This window comes from Emydura macquarii, unplaced genomic scaffold, assembly GCF_026122565.2.
Source record: "Emydura macquarii macquarii isolate MOO-44397 ecotype Brisbane River unplaced genomic scaffold, CSIRO-AGI_Emac_v2 contig_2676, whole genome shotgun sequence".
Classification (NCBI taxonomy): Eukaryota; Metazoa; Chordata; order Testudines; family Chelidae; genus Emydura; species Emydura macquarii.
Window position 1 is genome coordinate 49,316,068 of NW_027132813.1, and position 20,426 is coordinate 49,336,493.

At 47.3% G+C, this 20,426-nt stretch overlaps 1 protein-coding gene across 2 annotated transcripts; it reads right to left on the minus strand.

Annotated features, from left to right (window-relative positions):
• Positions 1-4,751: 4,751 nt before the first annotated feature.
• OVOL2 (ovo like zinc finger 2) lies at positions 4,752-18,608 on the minus strand. Of its 2 annotated transcripts, none has more exons than XM_067564690.1 (4): positions 18,509-18,608; positions 16,613-16,812; positions 11,871-12,060; positions 4,752-7,453 (listed from the first exon to the last, which is right to left on the minus strand). In XM_067564690.1, exons 1-4 carry the CDS (start codon positions 18,606-18,608, stop codon positions 7,143-7,145), a joined length of 801 nt encoding a protein of 266 aa, XP_067420791.1. In that variant the 3' UTR covers positions 4,752-7,142. The 2 variants fall into 2 exon arrangements, with proteins under 2 accessions (XP_067420791.1, XP_067420792.1); XM_067564691.1 differs by lacking the exon at positions 18,509-18,608 and adding an exon at positions 18,134-18,263.
• Positions 18,609-20,426: the final 1,818 nt, after the last annotated feature.

Genomic DNA, 20,426 nt, shown 5'->3' on the forward strand with positions numbered 1-20,426 from the left:
CCCTTTGTCTACACAACAAAGAGGTATGTTCACCTCTTGGGCCAGATGCTGTGCACGACTGAGTATTTAATCAGGAATTGCCTCTCTCCAGGACCAGCTGTTCCAAGAAGCTGTCATTAAATGGTGCATAGGATGCAGAGAGAAAGTTTCTGTCCCAAGGTGACGTATTCAGTCATTATGGGGACAGTTGAAATCCCCCATTATCATTGCATTTTCTGTTTTTGTAGCTTCTGTAACCTCCTTGACCTTTTCACACTCACTATCACCATCCTGCCGAAGAGGGTCAGTAATATATTCATACTGCTATATTCTTATTATTGAAGCATGGACTTTCTAGCCACAGAGATTCTTTGTTCAAGCAGGTTGGAGAAACTTAAATCTGTAGATAGAAAGACAAACTTGAATTTATAACTCCTGCAAGAGCACACAGCAGTGTGGGAAAACTATGCAGTGAAACTCCAAATCAGCTATTATGGCACTTACTTGTTCACACCTTCCCGTGAATTATGTGTTTACTTAAGGGCTAATTAGATTCATAATTTAAAACCTAAAATGTGACAGAGGCCCGTTTGTGGTTCACTGCTGTGTTAGTAACTCTTGTCAGGCCTGACATACTCACTAACGCTTGTCATAAGTTCTTTCTAAATGGTGGAAGATATCAATAGTAAATTAATAACTTAGTAACACATCATGCAAGAATATTAATTATGTACAGGGTGTGTGCAAAGAATTATGAATATAGACTAGAATTATTTTCTGAAGATGTGTTTTTCAAGCAGTGCATAAATCCAATCTACCCTAGACAAAGGAACATGTATTTGCTTGTCAGGCTGAGACAAGGGCGATCTATTTACATAAAAGGTAACAAAGTTATCAAGTGGGGGAGAAGACAGCTTGATGACTACACCCGAGCAGGAGAGAGAGACGTTATCTGGACTATAAAGCAGGCGATCTGAACCTCAAATCAACTGATTGATACACTTTTATAATACAGTAATATTGTATACAGATTTTTTTCTGAAAGCTGATGGCACACTGATGGTTAATATCATTGTGAAATGTATGTATTAACACCGTATGAGAAAATGGGGATACTTTACTTTAGTCTGTAACCAAAGACTGGGAGAAACGGGCTCCCTCCCAGATAGGAAGCAAGGGAGCTATCTACCTGTTTCCAATTAAATTAAGCAAGGTGTGACCCCAAACAATAGAAAACCTATTTACATTCAGATCAGCAGGGGGATGGGAAGTCCCCGGGAAGGGAAGAACTGCATGAGGTCATCATGAGTCTAGGGACAAAACAGTAAGTTTGAGTAGATATAAGGAGAGAGGAGACGCCATCTTGGCAACCATCACTGGACAGAACTCTTACAAGGTAAGAAAGATGGGTCCTTCAACCAAGAGGCTCAAAGTGTCTGGAACTGGAAGTCGGGTAAGGACCTTGAACAAAGACTGTCTCTTGTTAAGGGGGTCTTAGCCATTCAAAAGCGTATTTTTACTTTTGTTTGTAACCCTTTCTAAGTTTATTCCTTCTACGTGGTGTCACGTAACCTATGTCCTTGTGTTAATAAACTTGTTTTATTTTTATAATTACAACAACCCAGGCCTGTGTTTGAAGGGAAGGGAGTGTTTACCCACAGCTAAATTAATAAGCTGTTATGTGTTTCTGTCTCTTTAAAGGAGCAAACAAATCATATTTTTCTCTTAGTGTTCCATGGGAGGGCTGGACTCGTCAGGGTAGACACCACTGGGGAAATTCAGGACTGGAAGCATATTGGGATCATCTTGCCAAGCAGAACTGGAGTGTGGCCGGGGGTAACAAGCAGGCTTCTGGAATTGGAAATGCTGAGTTAGAGTTCTTAACCCACAGACACTCAGAGCAGGCTTGTATGCTGGCTGAGAGCATCTAGACAGGAGAACCAGAGCCACAGGGCCTGTTGAGGCACTTAGAGTTACAGTGATACAACCCCTCACTTGCCTGGACTGCATCCCAGAATGTGACACTAACATCCAGGCCTAAACGCTACATTTAGATGGCTAAGATGACTAGAGGGCTGCCACAATAATGCTACCTGATCTGCAGGGATGTCCCACAAGTCAGAATGGCAGTGTTTAGGTGAGCAGTTTCAAGTACGTTACACAATGGGCAATATTTTGTGGAAGGGTGAACCTGTATATATGTCAAAGGGATGGCAGGGGAACGTATAAACTAAGAAACAAGAGAAGGCAGCAGGCTCTAAGCTGAAGTTAGGTTGGATCATCTCTGTGAATGGCCAATAAAAAAGAGAGTCGAGAGTTGCAAAACCAGGCGCACAACATTAGAATGCTGAAATTGTTTAATAGGTGACACAGCCATGAGGGGTCTGCATGCAGTGTAGCATTCCAGCCTGGAGGCGGCCCAAAAGAGACAAAGTTGGATGGGCTGTAAAGAAGCTGCTTCTGGCTGCAGTTGATTTGTTTTATTTAGTGAACACCTTCTATTTAATGAGGAGAAACTGATTCCAATCCTCAAGACCATTTCCAAATCCATACTTAGGGTTTGCACCACTGCAGGCAAAGGGAGCATGATCAGCACCAAAGTGGTCAGCGGTGGGGCAGGAAAGGTTACTCAGGACTTTTGAAAGTCTGGCCACCTAGGCTGGGTCTACACATTTTTTTTTTTAACACCACAACTATGTTGGTTACCTTTTTTTTAATCAGTAGTAGTAAAATACTTACACCACTACAACCCTAGCATGGATGTAGTTATACCCATATAAAGATGCCTTATACTGTTATAGCTTATGCCTCTTCCTATACACGATTTTTCAATTCAATAGCTGTAACAGCAAATCTTTATAAAACTTGACTTTAAGGGAAGTTCTGGAACAGCCCCAACATCATAAAATCAGGCTTTATTAAGAATATCCTACCAAGCCAGTACCAGGCACAGTTACACTAGACCCCAGTCAAATGTAAAAAGCATGCACTAATGATGTAGTTGCTCATTTTTATTTATGTTTTAAGTATAACTTTCATGTGGGCACATACACACCCCAGTCTGCTAAGAGGGTGCAATATATTGTAACTCATTTTCTAAGGTGGAAAGGCCAGACCAAGCAGCTCTGCAGCATGGTAACTAAATCCCCAGCCTGCCAGTTGAATTGATTCTAGAGACCGTCTGCACTGACCTTAAGAAAAGGAGAGACTTGACTAGTTTGTGGCACCTGGAGGCCTTCTCGTGTTTCTCTCTGTGGAGGAGCAAGGCAGTGGCAATGAACCATGGTCAGGACACAGGGACAAAGGCTTTCATTCATATGTGACACTCTGCACCCCCATGGTCACCCTTATAATGTAATTGTGTGTTATTTAATGCAGAGTATGTCATGTGAAATGTTTTTGAAATGCTCATGACGCACAGAGCATTATTGTTATAGTAATATGTTCGTTGCAATGGCATGTGTGTGGTTATGAGGTTTCACTATGTGATACTCACGAAGATCTGTCATCATAGCTTAAAACTTATCCAGGCAAAATGCTGGCGGAGCAGAGAAGCAGTTCTCACCTCATTAAGGTGTGTATAGAACAAACCTAGCTCAGCCTTCCAGGAACAAAGGACTGGCCTAGGCATCAACAAAGGAACCACGATAAGGTGATGTGCACTTACTCAGGACATGGATAAAACCATACAAGGACGTTATTTGTCACCTGATCCTCAAGGGAGTTCTCACAGCAAAGTAGAGTAAAATGGGCTCCAGGAGTGGGGGATTGGGGTGACTCAACCATTCACCAGTCCAGCTTGCACCTGGGGAAACATCCCATCAAGTCTGATTTTTATCTTCGGTGTCCTTGATACCAGACTAGTACCAGCAGCTCTTCCAGGCACTACGTACAGCTGGGACCCCCACATGGGCTGCATCCAGCTGTGCAAGAGTTTCCACACGTTCATTCCCATCTCCCACTCCTAGGGAAGGAGTCTATGAATACAGAGCAATAGACAATGTTCTAGCTAGCAAAGGAACTTCATGGAGCCTAGAGCCCATCTCCTGGGATTACTCCTGTAACAGACTCCTGGCCACAGTCATCCGCATCACCGCACAGGTACTTTCCAAGCTCTGGAGCTTCACAGGATTTTCAGTAAGAGATGAATAGATCACATGGCATAACCAGTCCAATCCTGGGTGGAGGGGGAATATAGCACCCCCTGCTAGAGAGGGAAAAACACTCCCTGAATGAGGATGAAGTTTGACACTCGTGTCTACTAAAGCCTTTCTCCTCCCCTTGGGGAGCACTGTGAGGAGGGATCCTTCCCAGCGGATGAGCCGGGAGAAATTAAAACAAAAATGTGGAGCGCTCCTGGGAATCTTTTCCCAGTGGGTGCTCGCTGTACAATCATATACCTAGACTGCAAACTCTGGGGGCAGAGATCAGCTTTTTGTTCTGTGTTTGTTCAGCACTGCAGGGTTCTGATGCATGACTAGGGCTCCAAGGTGATAGCACAATACAAATAATAAATGTTTCTTTACCCCGCAAAGCCTGTCTGAACACATCTGGGACATGGCAGGATTTTGATTTCAACCTATGTCACAGGGTCCTACTTACAGCTAGGATGCCACCTCCTGGTTGTGCTGGGGAATCAGCGCTTTCCAGGTCCAATGCTTCCTTCTGCCACTTGTTGCATGCCTCTCTCCCTCACACTCTGAGACTCCAGCTGCCCTCCTTTTCATGGTTTGGCCCTCCAGCCAGTTTATTATGTTTTCCCCTTTCTGGGGTATCAAAGCTTTTCCACAGAAACTGTCTCAGGCAGGCTTATTCACTGCCAGCTAGTGGTATTGCCCCAGTGCCTGGTAGGGGAACTCGGGTCTGCCCTCTACTCCAGGTTCCAACTCAAGGACCCTGTAATCAGCAGCCAAGCTCTTCACAGTAGCCTAGAAGGGGCAGATTAATCAACTAGGCCACATCTGAGGGGAATTAAGTGGCCCAATTAATCCCCTGAATGATGATGGAGCCCAGCTGAGAAGGAAGAGGTGGGGCTAGGAAAAGGCTCAGGGAAACAGCAGCAAGGTTTAAAATAATTCTTTGTACATGGAATTCAGTTTATTAAAGTATCCCTTATAAGTGTTCCCATTACATAGGACAGTAAATGTCTTATTCTTTACAGCAAAGCTTCACTTTATTAAGATTCTTTCAAGGCTCCAAGCACCCCCAGTCCTGTTGCATAAAATAGCTGCTTCATTAAGAAATGCTTAAGAGCACCCGAAAGCTTCCCCCCCACACACACACACACACACACAAAAAGCTGTAGCAGATGTCTGCACGAGGACCAAGGCAATCACACAAAATTTAGTTTTTACAGACACAACCAGAGTCTGACATCATTTTCATATATTAATTATGGAGGTGCTGATCAGTGCCATAGTTCAGGGTGAGTTCCATTTTGAAGTGAAGCAGTGATTCAGACTCTTTGTTTTGTGTGCAAAATCAGTGTGTCCTCCCCAAACTTACAGCACTTGTTCTTGGAGTACAGAATGAGTTTTCTGATAATTTACAATTCATGAGTGTATGCATTCAAACAGGGTCCTTTAACCAATTAGCATTGGCATCAGGTTTTTCTCTGTCTGGAATGAGCTTAAGAGAGTAGAGCACCAATTGCCACCCTTCCTTGCCAGCTAATTTGCATTGGCTGTAATGACTCAGTGGTACCAGGCAGACTGGACACAAGTGCCAAGAGTTCTCACTGATGGATGACTTGGCCCAACTGGCACTGATCGTCAAAGATTCCATTTGGTGGCGGCATCTCGTTTGGGCATCAGAGTTTGTAAGGCTCCCAAATAGCACCGCTGCTTGACTCCATTAAGCACTGAGCCAGCACAGCCAGAGGAACCAGAGTGGGAGTAAAGGGGAAGCCCTTAAACACAGAGACATTGGGACTCTGGGACTTGAGTCTTTCACTCCTTGGTCTCACTAACACAGACTTCTAAACCAATAAGTCAATTGCAGACAAAGGGCCAGATTCACCAGTACACTTTGGTTTATTTGTGCTGTTCTGGCAATGCAAGGTAGCTCTACACTTAGCTGACATGGCTCTTGCCCTCTGGCTGCTTTGCACTGCTTTGTTTATCCCAGTGAATCTGCCCTTGAAAATTTAATTTTTTAAAATGTGGTTTAAGGTTGAGGCCATGTACCTTCAAATCACTAGAAATATATGGTAGCAGTCTCTTTGGATTTCTTATTTAGTGTTCGTCTATGACAATTTTTAAAAACTAGGGAAATTCCCATAAAAAACATATATATTAAGAGGGCATTAAGGTTAAACGTGTATCTCAGTGGTTAAAGGATTAAACAACCATTATAGGGAGGAGATAGTGATCTGAAAACCAAGCATTATAAAACCAGGAAAATCAGAGTTAAAGTAAGAACGTGTTAAAGTAAGAAATGCACAGTTCAGGCACCCAAAACAATCTTAACTCTGCCCTAGAGTCATGCAATGGGGGGAAAGAATATATGAAAAAAATCTAATATCTTTAAAATTCATTTTCTTCTAATCTGGGATTATAAATCCTAGCAACCTTAATCATAATCACATGGTTACTGCCTGGTGTCATTACAGAGCAGAGTTAAGGTTGTTTGGGTGTATTGACTGTGCATTTCTTACTTTATGATACATACTCTCATCCTTAACTTCATTTTACTGTAGATTTTCATTTGGGAATAATATTAATGCTACCTAGCTCTTATCTAGCACTTTTCATCCACAGATCTCAAAGCACCTTACAAAGATGGTCAGTATTGTTCATTATCTCCATTATACAAACAGGGAAACTGAGTCACAGAAAGGTGACGTGACTTGCCCAAGGTTACACCGCAGGCCAGTGTCAGAGCTGGGAACTGAAGTGGAGTCTCCCAAGTACCAGTCCAGGGTTCCATCCACAGGCTATGCTGCCTCCCCAAAATTTTTCCTTTTTTCCCCTCATGATTAAAAAAGCCTTGTAATTTGCATTAAATTGAGAATATTTCTTCCAAGTTGAGGATCTAGCAACATCAACAGACTGTCATCACCAAAAGGACAAGATGCCTGCTATTACACAGATCCCTTTCAAAGCTGTTTAAAAAAATATCCTACATGTAAACTTCATTGCATGTGACCACTGTAATCCACTGTGTTATTCATCTTCCTCATCTTCTCCGGGATCCCTCTGTAGGACAGAGGTCAGTTTATTCTGTAAGACGGCTGCCAGCTTTTTAGAGGTTTTCTTGAGGAAAGCACTTGCGGGGTGAGCGTTACTGACATGCAGATACAAGTCCTCTTGCGTTGGGCCCGTGTAGCCACAATCTTCGCAGACGTAAAGTTTATCGCGCCGCTGCTTGTATGCATATTGCTGCTGCACCCCATGGATCTTTTTAAGGTGAGATTCCAGAGAACACCGCTGGGTAAAAGCCTTGTTGCAAATCTCACATTTGTAAGGACGAATTCCTACAAGAGCAGAAGATGTTTATTATTAATGATTACGAATCATGTTTATTGCAATAACACTTCGGGACCAACCAAGAAAGGAAACCAATTACGCTAGGCTCCAAACACTGATTAGTAGACAGTCCCTGCTACAAATTGCATATGATCTAAATAAATATTTACACTTTCTTATGCTAAGGTTTTCTGAAGTGGGTGCCTCAGGCAAGGCCACCTACATTTATATTAGGCACCTCCACCCTATTTCAGGAAAGCACAAAAGCTGTTCAGTGACTTATGCACGTATTGCCATCTCTCATGATATTGACTTTGATGGGACCAGGTTTCATCCTATATTTCCAGTCCTCATGGTTTCAGGGAAAAACCTGAAAATGTTTTCCCCTAAAGACTCAATACCCAACAAGGCAAATTAAAATAAAACAAAACACCCTCATGATTTTTAAGCCAATCTTATGGTTTTCAGGGACTTGGCTCATGAGTTTTGAACTCGTAGGGTTGCACATAATGAATAAATTGCCTGATTCTCAAAAGTGCTGAGCACCCACTGACTTCTAGCGGGATTATGGAGTACTCAGCACTAATTCAGACCACTTATTTCATTGTCTACATACAGATTTAGGAGCCTGGTCAAAAATGTGGGCTTTAGTTTTTATTATTAACAAATGCTATGCACAAAATCCTTCTGCTGGAAAAATCTGGGCACTCAGCAGATTTCTGCATGCCATTAAAGTTTCCAAGCTGACAAACCTCTCCCTATTACGTACTACACTGGTGCAGCCCTCAGACACTACAGCAATTAGTATGCTGTAAGAACCTATATTTCTATTATTGTTTATTTCTAGCTACCAATGTTCTTGGTGTTGTACATCAAAGATAGTCCCTGCTGCAAACAGCTTACAATCTAAAAGGACAGACAGAGTAGCCAGGACACACTGGAACAGAAGACCAGAATGGCCACCCTGGGTCGGACCAATGGTCCATCTAGCCCAGTATCCTGTCTACTGACAATGGCCAATGCCAGGTGCTTCAGAGGGAATGAACAGAATGGCAATTACTGAGTGACCAGTTTGCCCTGTTGTCCACTCCCAGCTTCTGGCAAACAGAGGCTACGGACATTCAGAGCATGGGGTTGGATCCTGGACCAGCGTGGCTAGCAGCCATTGATGGATCTATCCTCCATGAACTTGTCTACTTCTTTTCTGAACCCAGTTATAGTTTTGGCCTTTGGAAGATCTAGAGGACAGTGTTTTACCACTCACAGCTTGTGGGCATCCCAATAACAGCCTCTGCTCTGACCTCCAACAGATCACTACCAAGACATAGCACTTTTTGAACTGTCCTTTTCTTAAGTTGGCTTTGCGTAGAACACTTGTTTCGGCACACAATGCTCAGGCCCCAACCCTGCAAAGATTTTGCACATATGAATGGGACTACTCAGAGTGTTAAGCACACATGTAAATCTTTGCAGGATCAGGGCCTCCGGGCTTATCTACACTATACTGCTACACAGTGCTTACTTTGTACCGGGGCTCAAGAAATATTTTTATATTCATAACTGATGCAGCAAGCCCAAAGTTGCTGGCTATGAACTGCCAAGTCTAAAGGTGCCAGGGCTAAGCCCTGGCATAAATTAAGCACTGGCACTACAGCAGCACAGCAATGGCACTGTAGCGCCATCATGTACATTAGGGAAGAGGATTTTCTGGTGCTGTAGGTAATTCACCCCTTCTGAGAGGCGGTAGCCAGGTCGATGGAAAAAATTCTTCTGTCAACCTAGTAGTATCTTCACTAGAGGTTAGGTCAACTTACCTATGTCTTGGGGGGAGGGGGTGAATTTTTCACACCCCTGAGCAACGTAACTAGGTCAATTTAAGCAACTTAGCTGTACCTCTGTAGACGGTGCAATGTAGAGGTACCCGAGACAGTATTTAGTTATAGGCTGTACTGGCCTTTCTCTGGTGGCCCCATTTGTTTCTGCAGAATTTAAGCTTTCATTGCAGGGGCAAAAGCTTCTAGTCCTTGGGCTGTGTCTCTAGCCTTCCAGATGTGAACCAGCACAGTGCCGTCTTAGGACTTGTCCACACACAGAAGCTGCACTGGTTTGACTTAAATTGGTTTAAAAAATTATTTAATTAAACCAGCACAAATCCCAGCATAGACATTCTCAGACTGGTTTTAAACCAATTATATCAGTTTAGCTTGAGCCTAATTTTACTGATGCAAGCTAAACTAATACAAGCAAGGTTTAAACTGATCCAAATGTTCATACACATTACACTGGCACAACAAAATCAATATCAAAATCCTACATTTAGGACTTGTCTACACATGGAAATTTACAAAACAGCTATTCTGCAAGAAAAGCTATTTTGGTAAATTTCCATGTGTAGGCAAACCCTTAGTTGAAGTGGTGCAATTTTGAGTTTAGACGTTCTTATCCTGCAAATATTTATTCACATGTACTAACAGTTTGCAAGCTCAGGGCTTTACAGGTGCAGCCAGACAGAAATAAAAGTAAAAGAGGAGTAAAATATTCCCAGTTATATATATGGGTAGTAATTTTGTAATCTAATTATGCTAATATACACCTTCATCATTGACAACTCAACTACTGGATCATTTTAGCAGAAACATCCAGCTAATTTGAGGCTGGAGGAGGCACATTTTTCTAATAGTGTTGAAATGTTTGTCCCAAACACACTAGCAGCATAGCACCATAGTGTAGACGCTTCCTCCAGTGATGCAAGGGGTTTATCCATCCCTGTGGATAATTCATCTGTCCAAGCGACAGTAGCTACTAGGTCAACAGATTCTTTCGTCAACTTAGCTGCTTTTACACTGGGAGGTTAGAGGAGCATAACTACGGTGCTCGGGGGAGATGAATTTTACATAATTCCCTTTAAACCTAATTGGAATTCAGGGGAAATAGTCAAGTTTAAAACTGTGTCTCCGACAAACAAAATTTACCTCTTTTACAAATGCTACTTTTGATTAAACTAAAAGAATTTATGCTGGTTACTCTTTACATTCAATTCAGCTCAGGCAATGGAAAGAGACGAGTCAGTTTCACTTTCGTGTTCTCATGCACTACCACAAGGCGGTGAAGTTTTGGTTGCAAACATTGCAGGGAACAACAGTTTCACTGAAATGTCAAAATGTATTATGTATGGACACGTGTCCACTGGTCTTAGCTTTTTTTTTGTTCTTAATAAAAGCTTGTTTTTACAAAAACTAAACTTTGGGCCAAATTGAACCTAACCGTATGTCTCAAAATGTTGTTCCCTACTGTTCATCGCTTTCCACACACAAATTAAAGATCCCACAACACTTTTCAAATAGAGAGAAAGACAAGTATGTTGGCCAACGTTTTCTCAGTAAATTAGATGACAGTGTTTGCGTGGGAGCAGCTGCTAAGCAATAAATGCCCTGTTTGCCTACACAGCTATTGCAGCTAGATGTGCAATGGGGTACCTGGATAATTACGCCATATTTGGGTATACCATAAACAAAAAGGATAATCATGGCTGCACTGCAGCATCCCTAAGGTCCTGGTTAGTATTGAAACTGAGAACAATCAGGGAGCTTGCCCAACACCGAAGTCTGCATTCTGAGTGTCCAAATCCTGCAGCATGGGCTACCCACTGGCTAGTTTAGTGATCCCTATTTTATAGAATAGTCAACTTGCCCAAGAATGTCTGCAGTGGTGAGGCTGGAGTCTAGAGGTACCTCAGAAATTGCACTGATGTAACTAGATTGATTTAAGAGCGTCCACAAGAAGGTTGCCCTAGTTTAACTCAATCAATCAGTATTGATTTGGCTTAATTCACTATCTGCCACTATTACAAGAGTGTCCACACATAAGGGGTTGTACCAATTTAGACCTCCCCTGCGCGCACATTTATACCGGTTTACTTAAAATGGTGCAAATCCTTGTGTGAGCACTCTTATTCCAGTTTGACAGTGGCTTATTTTGGTTCAGCTTAATCCTGTTCCTAACTGGGTTAAGCTAAATTGGACCAAGAATGTCCACACAGCCTTTTATGCCTTAAATGTCACCACACAGTGCTGCACAGGCCCTTCGTTCAATGGGTGCAATTTCCAGGAAGGCCAAAGGAGAGTGATTCTGTCAGACAGCTGCCTGTGTGGGGCATCTGTGCTCAGGGCTATGAGAAGTCAGATTTGCTGTCTGGCTTCCCTCAAACCAGCCAGTATGGAAGGGAGGCAGAGCAGGATGGAACCAAACCAAACTTTAGTTATCCGAGGTTGTACTGGATATAAAACCAAATCCTATTCTGTGAAATTGCACCCCTTGACGATTCACACAAACACTGCTTTTTGTTGCCTGTAGGGGGCAGAGCACTTTAAGTTTAATAAAGGAACGTCGCACGTCCCAGCGAAACCTTCTCCCAGAGGCTCTCACCTGTATGAGTCCTTACGTGTCGCTTCAGATCAAAGGTGTCATTGAACCCTTTGCCACAGAAGGTGCACAGGTGTCTCTTCACTTGGTTGTGACACTTCACGTGACGGTTGAGCATCCGCTGCAAGCGAAAGCCTTTGCCGCACAGCTCACAGTTATGCATCGCAGCATCGTCGCAGGTGCCTGTCGTGAACTAACAGATGGAAATAAAACATGGTCGATCCAATTCTGGGTTGACAAGTCAGAACAAAGAACAGGGGCGATTCTCTCTCTGCACAGTGAAAAAGTCCTCACGATAAAAACTCAAGAGAAACTGAATGTTATCGCAAAGGAGAAATGGGTTTTTATTGTCTGAGGTCTTACTCCCAGATTGCAATGAGCTGTATGAGCTGATCTCTTGCACCCATGTTCCACACACCGATCTCCCTATCCATCATTAGGGCTGAAAGCATCATCAGGGCTTTCATCTCCTAAACCTTAAGGCAAGAGATCCCTCGCATCTGATCAAAACATGACACAGTGTTCCTGTGTTACATTTCCCTTCCCCAGACCCCCATTATCAGTGTCACAGCCCGGGATCTGAAAATAGAGTCTCATTTCACAATACACTGAATTAGCTGCCCAAGTGTATCCAGGGCCCGATTTTCAAAGTACAAAGGGCAGCTAGGTGCCCCGCTCCCATTGATGGTGCACCTTTAGCCCATATTTACTAACACATATCATGCCTGAACGTTTGTTTCAAAAGCATCATTTTTAAAAGCAACTCTTTAAAAACACTACAATCCCACTAAAGGGGTTGGAGCGATTTGAGTATGTGGGTTATTACAGTTAGTGCAATTGCATAGATTTGACTGTTGATTATTCCATATGGACCTGGACCAGATCTTCAGCGGGTGTCAATCAGCTTCGCTCCAGTTAAGTCAATGGAGCTACAGCCATTTACACCAGCTCAGGATTTGACATATCTAAGAATGTAATTCTTCAGAGTGAAGAGTTCTGCAGAAATGGCCTGAAATATTTTGTGAGCCTAGGAATAGAGAGGTGAAAAGGTAAACTCATATTTTTGGGGATCAGAGTTAAGGGTGCTATGTGGATTTTGATCTCTTGTTGAAACTTAAATGAGAGAGGACTGAGGGAATTATAGCATATGAAAGAGAACAGGATTTCTAAAGCTTGTGAAACAACCTTATTTGGGATTTCTTGCATTTGTTGTATGTCTGTTAGTCAGGAATGGATACCAGCTTCCTTATCGCCATGTTAATGTGTTTTTTTGTGTTGGAAGAGATGCAGATATCATGACATTGGGCTGGAAGGGGAGAAATGAGGAAGATTCCCTCCTCCACCACAAGGGATTGTCCAGGTGTTTCCAACCTGAGGCACAGATCAGACTTCAGCGGTTCTTCCAAGATTCACACAGACCTCAGGAGCTCCACAATGTATAGGGCAATATCCATAGCCCATTCAATGGACAAGGAGCCATCTCAGACTCCCTGCAGGTTTTTCCACTGGACGAAAGAGAACCCGTCATATAAGTCATAAACCAGGACAATAGAAACATGTGGTCATGAGAAAAAATGAAAATATTCTGAAGATTTATGCCCCTACTCCAGCAAAGCACTTCAGCACATGGCTCCCTGTAAACCTATGAATAGCCCATTGGCTTCACTGGAACGCCTCACACACTTAGTTAAGTATCTAGATATTTTTGCTGGATCAGGTCCTTAGTCCTTGCCTTCACATTTAACTCAGGGCTAGTCTACAACTGTGCCGCTGTAAGAACACTTGTGTGGCCACGTTATGTTGACAGAAGAGAGCTCTCCTGACGACATAATAAAAACCACCTACTGAGCGGCGGACATCAACGAAAGAGCGTCTCCCACCGACAGCGCTGTCCACACAAGCGCTTATGCTGGCAAAATTTATGTCGCTTGGGGTGTGTGTGTTTTTTTCACACCCTTGGGCAACAAAAGTTTTGCCGGCATAAGTGCTGGTGTAGACAAGGTCTAAGGCCTCATCTTCACAGGAAAGTTTTACCAGTTAGATAGGTATAACCCCCTAGACGGACATACTTAGCCACTCCACTACCAGGTTATTTTCAGTTCAGTTTAAACCCCTTCCCAAGAAACATAAACTAAACCAAAAAAAAAACCAAACAAACAAACCAGCCACCCTTATATCTGAATATGAGCGTCTACACAGGGGATTATTCAAAATCTATTAGAATTAACACTTTAGTTTATGCTGAAAAAACTTCCCCGGAAGGGAAAGGGCTAAATCGGTTTAGAATCATACCTTTAGTGAAATCAATGCCACTTTCCCGTGTAAATAAGCCTCCAATGTATCTCTAAGGACCTCCTTTTGCTATGTGTGATAGAACATATGATTTGTTTACCAAAAAAGTTTCTAGAGGTTTTGGTAGTGAAGATAATCTTTACAATATAAAACAGTGGGTGTCACTGTGCTGACTCTGCAGAGACTGAAACGATAAACCCAGTCTTCCCCTGTTCATCTCACTTGGCTGTTAATTAACTTTAAAGTATTATTATGGGTTAATCTTTTCATTCTTGATTCTAATACAAGAAAGATTGAGTTCACGTGAAGTGGCTGAAACAGATGCTGGTGATTCAGCCATTTGGAAGAATGTGCTTTATGGGGAAGGCTCAATGTTTTGATTATGCAAATAGTTAAGCATTATTTTGATTATCTGGATAGCCATGGTGCTTGCTGCTAGCCATTAAGGATATGTCTACACTGCAATAAGACCGGCAGCTGGCCTGGGTCAGCAGACTCAGGCTTATGGGGCTTGGGATGTAGGGTTATAAAACTGCAGTGTAGACATCCAGGTTGGGCTGGAGCGTGGGCTCTAAGACCTGGTGTGGGAAGAGCATCCCAGAGCTCAGGCTCCAGCCCAAATGTCTATACTGCAATTTTCTAGCTCCATAAACCGAGTCAGCTGATCTGGGCCAGCCACTCTGTGCCACAAGTCTTTTATCTCAGTGTAGACATTCACTTTCACCCTGTGGCTTAGAGAGTTTAGCTGTCAAGAGCTAAAAGGGAGTTTAGCAGACTCTTCAGAATCTGCAGTGCATTTAGTGGTGTTTCTAGAAAACTTGGGGTGTCCTGCAGAAATTAGGTTAATAAGATAACACATATTTCTCCATGATCTTCTCTGTGGCTTTAATAATACCAGGGATTAAAACGTAAGGGTCATAAATAAACTAGCCAGCAAAATAAATCCTAATAGAACTTCCACAGTTTGAGCAAAAAATAATCCAAAAATTCCCCGCAGATTCTATTCCTAGTTCCTAGCCATATATGGCCAAGATCCTGCAATCAGCTCTATACAAACACAAGGCTTTATCTATCTACACAGAGATCATGGCAGAATCAGGGCCTAAGGCAACACAAAGCTATTTTGTATTTAGCCAGAACACAAATAATAAATCATAATGAAAAGGCAGAGAATTAGATTATCCAGAAGCCCTGATCCTGATCCTCATCGTCAGTGGCAAAGCAATGCTATCAGAAAACTGTCTCACTGAAAAGATGAAAACAAAACAGTGAATTTTGAGAATATATGTGGAGCATATATGGAAATATATATGGCAAGAATAGCTATGTCTCACTCAAACTCACTGTGAGGGCTATGTGTACACTGGGAATATAGGTGTTGGCTTTTTGTTGATTTTATTTAACAAATAGATAGCTAACATGTGATGGCTAATGTTGTACATAGAAACGGCAGGTTATAGCAGCTCCGCTGAGGTAGCACTACAGTTTGCCTTGTCTATACTACGATTTTACAATGTGTTCGCCATCTCATCGTAAAAACACACCTATTATTCCCTAGCGTAGACAGAGCCCCTGGGATTGAGCCAACCTCCACTGAAGTCAATGGGAACATCTCCATTGACATTAATGGGAGCTGGAAAGGGATCTATTGTATTTTTCTCCCTATTCTTCCTCTCGATTCTACACTTTGAATGAAGGCCGTAGCAAGGCTGAACTCATTCGCTCGGATCAGGCTACTTTATCTTTTACACTGGGAAAGAGCACTCAGTCAATTGACCTTTTCCTGTCTTGCCATTTCTGCTGAAATCTCCATTACAATCCACCAGCTCTGCTTTGCGGGAATTTAGACTGATTTTTGACTCCACTCACTCAGGCGCCAAATATATATGTGTGCATGAGCGCATATGTGCCCGCCCCAAGCACACACAGAGGCTGAAATTTTCAAACTAGTTGGTTAATGGACAGTTCATGAACGGCAACAAAGATGAGTGTCTATATCCCCTAGGCTACCATGAGAATATCACCCACAGTTTTTGAAGGTGGGTATTTCCATAGTTTTATGTTTATTTAACTGAGGGGACATTTTTACAGCTGGAGAGGCAGAGGACATTGTCCCCCTCCCCCAAACTACAAGCCTCAGGCAGGTATGGAATTTGCCCCCCCTCCCAAGCACAGCCCCGTTGATCTGACTGGAGCTGTCCTCCCAACTATAGAAGTCCTACTACACCTATGAGTAGCCTCCCAGTGTGGCAGCTGATCACAGATAGCAGATGGTGTGGCCCAGATCCTCAAGGGTATTTAAGTGCCTAACTCCAATGGGAGTCAGGTGCCTAAATACCTTTGAGGATCTGAGCCCATGTTCTCCAGCTGACAGTGGTACATCAGGAGGCTGGATGTGCCTGCGAGGTGGCAATGTGATCATTGGAGGCTGGTACAGGGGGCTGCTCCTGTACCTTGATTTTTGATCTGACCACTGGGCGCTTCACAGCCAAGTCCAGAAGGGTCCCCCCGGCGTTCCCAATCTCCGCTGCTGGTTGAGGCGTCGGGGGATCGTTCGGCTCAGCCTCCCTAGTGCTGCTGGTGCTGCTGCTATTGCTCTCCAAGCTGCAGCTATCTTCGTTGCCGTAGTTCAGCAGCACGCAGCCGATCCTTCCTGGTGCGAGGCAGAGAACCGGGGTTACTGGGAAAGGGAAAGACGCTTGCTGCAAGGGAAAGCATGTGGTCCGGGTTCAGAACTACTGCAAGAGGAGTACAGCCCAGGGCAGGGGCAGCAGCAGCTGGGTGCAGGGGACAGCTGCAGTGCTGCCAGGGGCAGGCTGGGCACTGCCTGAGGCAGGCAGGGAGGGGGTTACCCAGGGGCAGGCAGGGCACTGCCCGGGGCAGGCTGGCAGAGAGCAGGCAGGGTGCTGCCCAGAGGCAGGCAGGCAGGGTGCAGGCTAGCAAGGGGCAGGGAGGCAGGGGGATACCCAGGCACAGGCAGGGGGCATGGAGGGGATACCCAGAGGCAGGCAGACAGGGGGCAGGGAGGCAGAGCGCTGCCTGGGGCAGGCTGGCAGGGGACAGGTGGAGGCAGGCAGGCAGAGGGCTGGCCATGGGCAGGCAGGTGGGGGGGGGGAAGGGACAGGCAGGTGGGGGCTGCCCAGGGGCAGGCAGGTGGGGGCGGGGGACAGGCAGGTGGGGGCTGCCCAGGGGCAGGCAGGTGTGGGGGCAGGCAGACAGGGGGCTGCCTTAGGCAGTCAGGCAGGGCTCAGGCTGGCAAGGGGCAGGGGGATATCCAGGGACAGGCTGGGGGCAAGGAGGGGATACCCCAGGGCAGGCTGGCAGGGGGAAGGCAGGGCACTGCCCAGGGCAGACAGGCAGGGGGCAGGCGGGAGGAGGACAGGCTGGGGGGGGTCAGCCAGGAGGTGGGAGGCAGGTAGGCAGGCGGGGAGGCAGGGGGGACGGGGCAGACGGGGGGCTGCGCAGGGCCGGCAGGGCGCTGTCGGAGGGCGCTGAGGGCAGGGTTGTGCCAGGCTCAGGCTGGGAGCAGCCGGCGGGGCCGGGCGGGGCGGGGCGGCGAACGGTGCAGCCGGAGTTAAACTCACACGCCCTGGTCCCAAAGTTCAAACAGCGCAGCCGGGCCCGCCCGCCCGACCCGGGCTTCCTCCTTCCCGTTATACCGTCCCCGCCCCGTGCCACAGCCGCCCTCGGGCACCAGGCTCAGGCTGTTCCGGGCGGCCCGTGGCGGGGAGGGGCATTGCCCCGGGCACAGGGTCCCGATCCCGGGGACCCCCACCCCGGGGCTTTGACTCTGGCCCGACGGGGCTGGGGGGCCGGGTCCTGCACCGCTATTGGGGCCCGGGCGGTCCCCGTGCGCCAGCCAGGATCAAGGGGGGGATGACCCCCCTCCCCCCGCGCACACTCAGCTCACACCCACCCCCCAGCTGCGCTTCAGTATCTGCCCCCCCCCCCCCGTGTCTTTCTCGCACACTCACCGCCCCCGGCCCGCCCCGCCCCGTCGGACAGCTGGAAATCTCCGCGCCCCTTCCCGCACCGCTGGGGGGATCCCCTCTCCCCGGCGGGCAGGGGAGCTCCCCGATTTATACCCGGGGGTGGGGGGGCCGTCATGACTTCCCCCGGGGCCGGGCTGCAAAGCCAGCGGTTTGGGAGCACTAGGCAGGTGAGACCGGCCTGGTCCGCCCCCCCCCAGCCACGATCCCCGGGGCAGGCCCCCCCGCACTGCCCGGCCAGGAGCGGGGGCGCAGCGCTTGGCTGTCCCCAGCCGCCCGGCGCGGGAGCGCAGGGGAGGCCGGCGCGGGGGGGGGGGGCGGTGTGTGAGTGTCCCGTGTGTGTCCCCCCCCCCCCGGTACCTGGGACGTAGGTGTCGGCTCGCTCCTCGTCCGGCAGCTCGTCCCAGCTGCGGCTGGCCGGCTGCGGGCTGCGCCTCTTCACCAGGAAGGCTCTGGGCATGGTGCGGGCGGGCGCCGCGCTTCTCCCGTCCCCTGCCGCCGGGTGAGGTGCCGCCTGCCCCCGGCCCGGGATCGCAGCCGCCCCCCAGCTGGGGCCGCCGCCCGCCCGCCGTCGGTGCTTGCCGGAGCAGGGGAGCCGAGACCACGCGCGCCCGGCGGCGGGTGGCACTGGGGGGCGGGGGGGGGGATGGAAAAGGCACCAGGAAACTCGCTGGCTCGCCCGCCCGGCCGGGAGCATGCGTGCTCCACATAACGGTGTCAACAAGCCTCCTACCTGTCCGACCGGTTGGAGCGGCTGCCTCCCCCTCCCTCCCTCCCTCCAGTCCCGGCCCGGCCCTTCCTCGGGCACGTTCTTTGCCAAAGAATGCAGCGGCGGGGGGGGGACCCCGGGGTGTTCTCCTTCCCCCCCTCCCTGCTGCAGCCACCCCCAGCCACCTGGGGGGCTGGGATCGGTGTGCATCGGGCACACACACACACACTCACACACACACACACTGGGCTTTATCGGGCATCGCCCTCCCAGTCCCAGCCGCTTGCAGCAGCAGCAGCTCCCAGACACTCGTGTGCACCAGGACACCCTCCGGCGCGCCACACACACACACGCTCCGATCTCCGAGCGCGGGTCTCCGGGCTCCACGTCGGGGCACCCCCACCCTCAGCCCCACCCCTCCTCCTCCTCCTCCTGCAGGAGCTGCTGCGCTGGCTGACATTTGAAGCCGGGCAGCTGCAGGCATTTTGCGGGCTGCTTTGCATGCAACGATCTTCAGATGTCTGGCGAGAGGAGAGAGATGCCTCCCAGCGACGGAGGGGTGGGACCTCCCTCACCTCGCCCTGCTTCCCCGAGCCGACTTTACCTGCTGGAAACCTGAGAGGCTGCCAGGCAGGCAGCATGGAGGCCGCTGTACCTGGGGGAGGGACACAACGGTTTTCCTACCTCCTCTTAACGGACTGAGGGAAAGCGCTCTGGGAAACTTGGCTTCCCTCTCCGCGCTCTTTCGGCAGGAAAGGGACATAGCCGGGCTTGAAAGCAAGACGGGGACAAGGTCTATAGCATGCAGCGAAGAGTCGAATGACTGCAAGTTGCAAGGGCGGAGCGAGTTAAGAGCGGAGAGATTTCGGGGGACCCATTTATTTCCTACGGTGCTTCTCCCCCAACCCCTCACCCCAGCAGCGTTTTCACCCGTCTCAGGGCGGGGTTGATCTTGCATTGCACGGGAACTTCTCAAAGCCAAGTTTATTCACTGAACTGGCCTGCTCCCAAATGGGAAGCCATTGTGACTAGCAGAAATCAGTGCCCCCAATTCTTCCTGGGGGGCGGATTCTCCTAGCTGCATTGACTTTAGTGGAGCTCTTCCTGATTAGCGGTGGAGAAAGGGAGATTAGAATCTACCGGGCCAAGGCAATGATTAACAATTTTGTATTCGTTCCAGTTTCACATCCAGCACCCCCCTGCGTCAGGGTTAATATACCTGGGTCATGAGTATTGTAGCACGGCATGTCACACTAACGACATCTAGCAGGGCGGTGATTCACAAAGCCACTCATCTCCACACTGATCTTGGCTCAGCTCAAGGAAGGAGCATGTTTTCTTCTGGTAACACATTCAAACCTGCCTGCTGCAATCCTATTAGGGTCTAATCCTGCCCCATTGACGTGAATGGGAGCTTTTCTATTGACATCTGTGGAGCAGTGGTTCAGACCTCTAGATTTCAAACGAACAACACAAAGCAAGGCGAGCTGCACCCACTTTGCCCTGTTAACAGTTAAGAAGGGAAGAACCGAGCTGTTCTCGCCATGGCTAACTTGTGAAGTGTTCTTA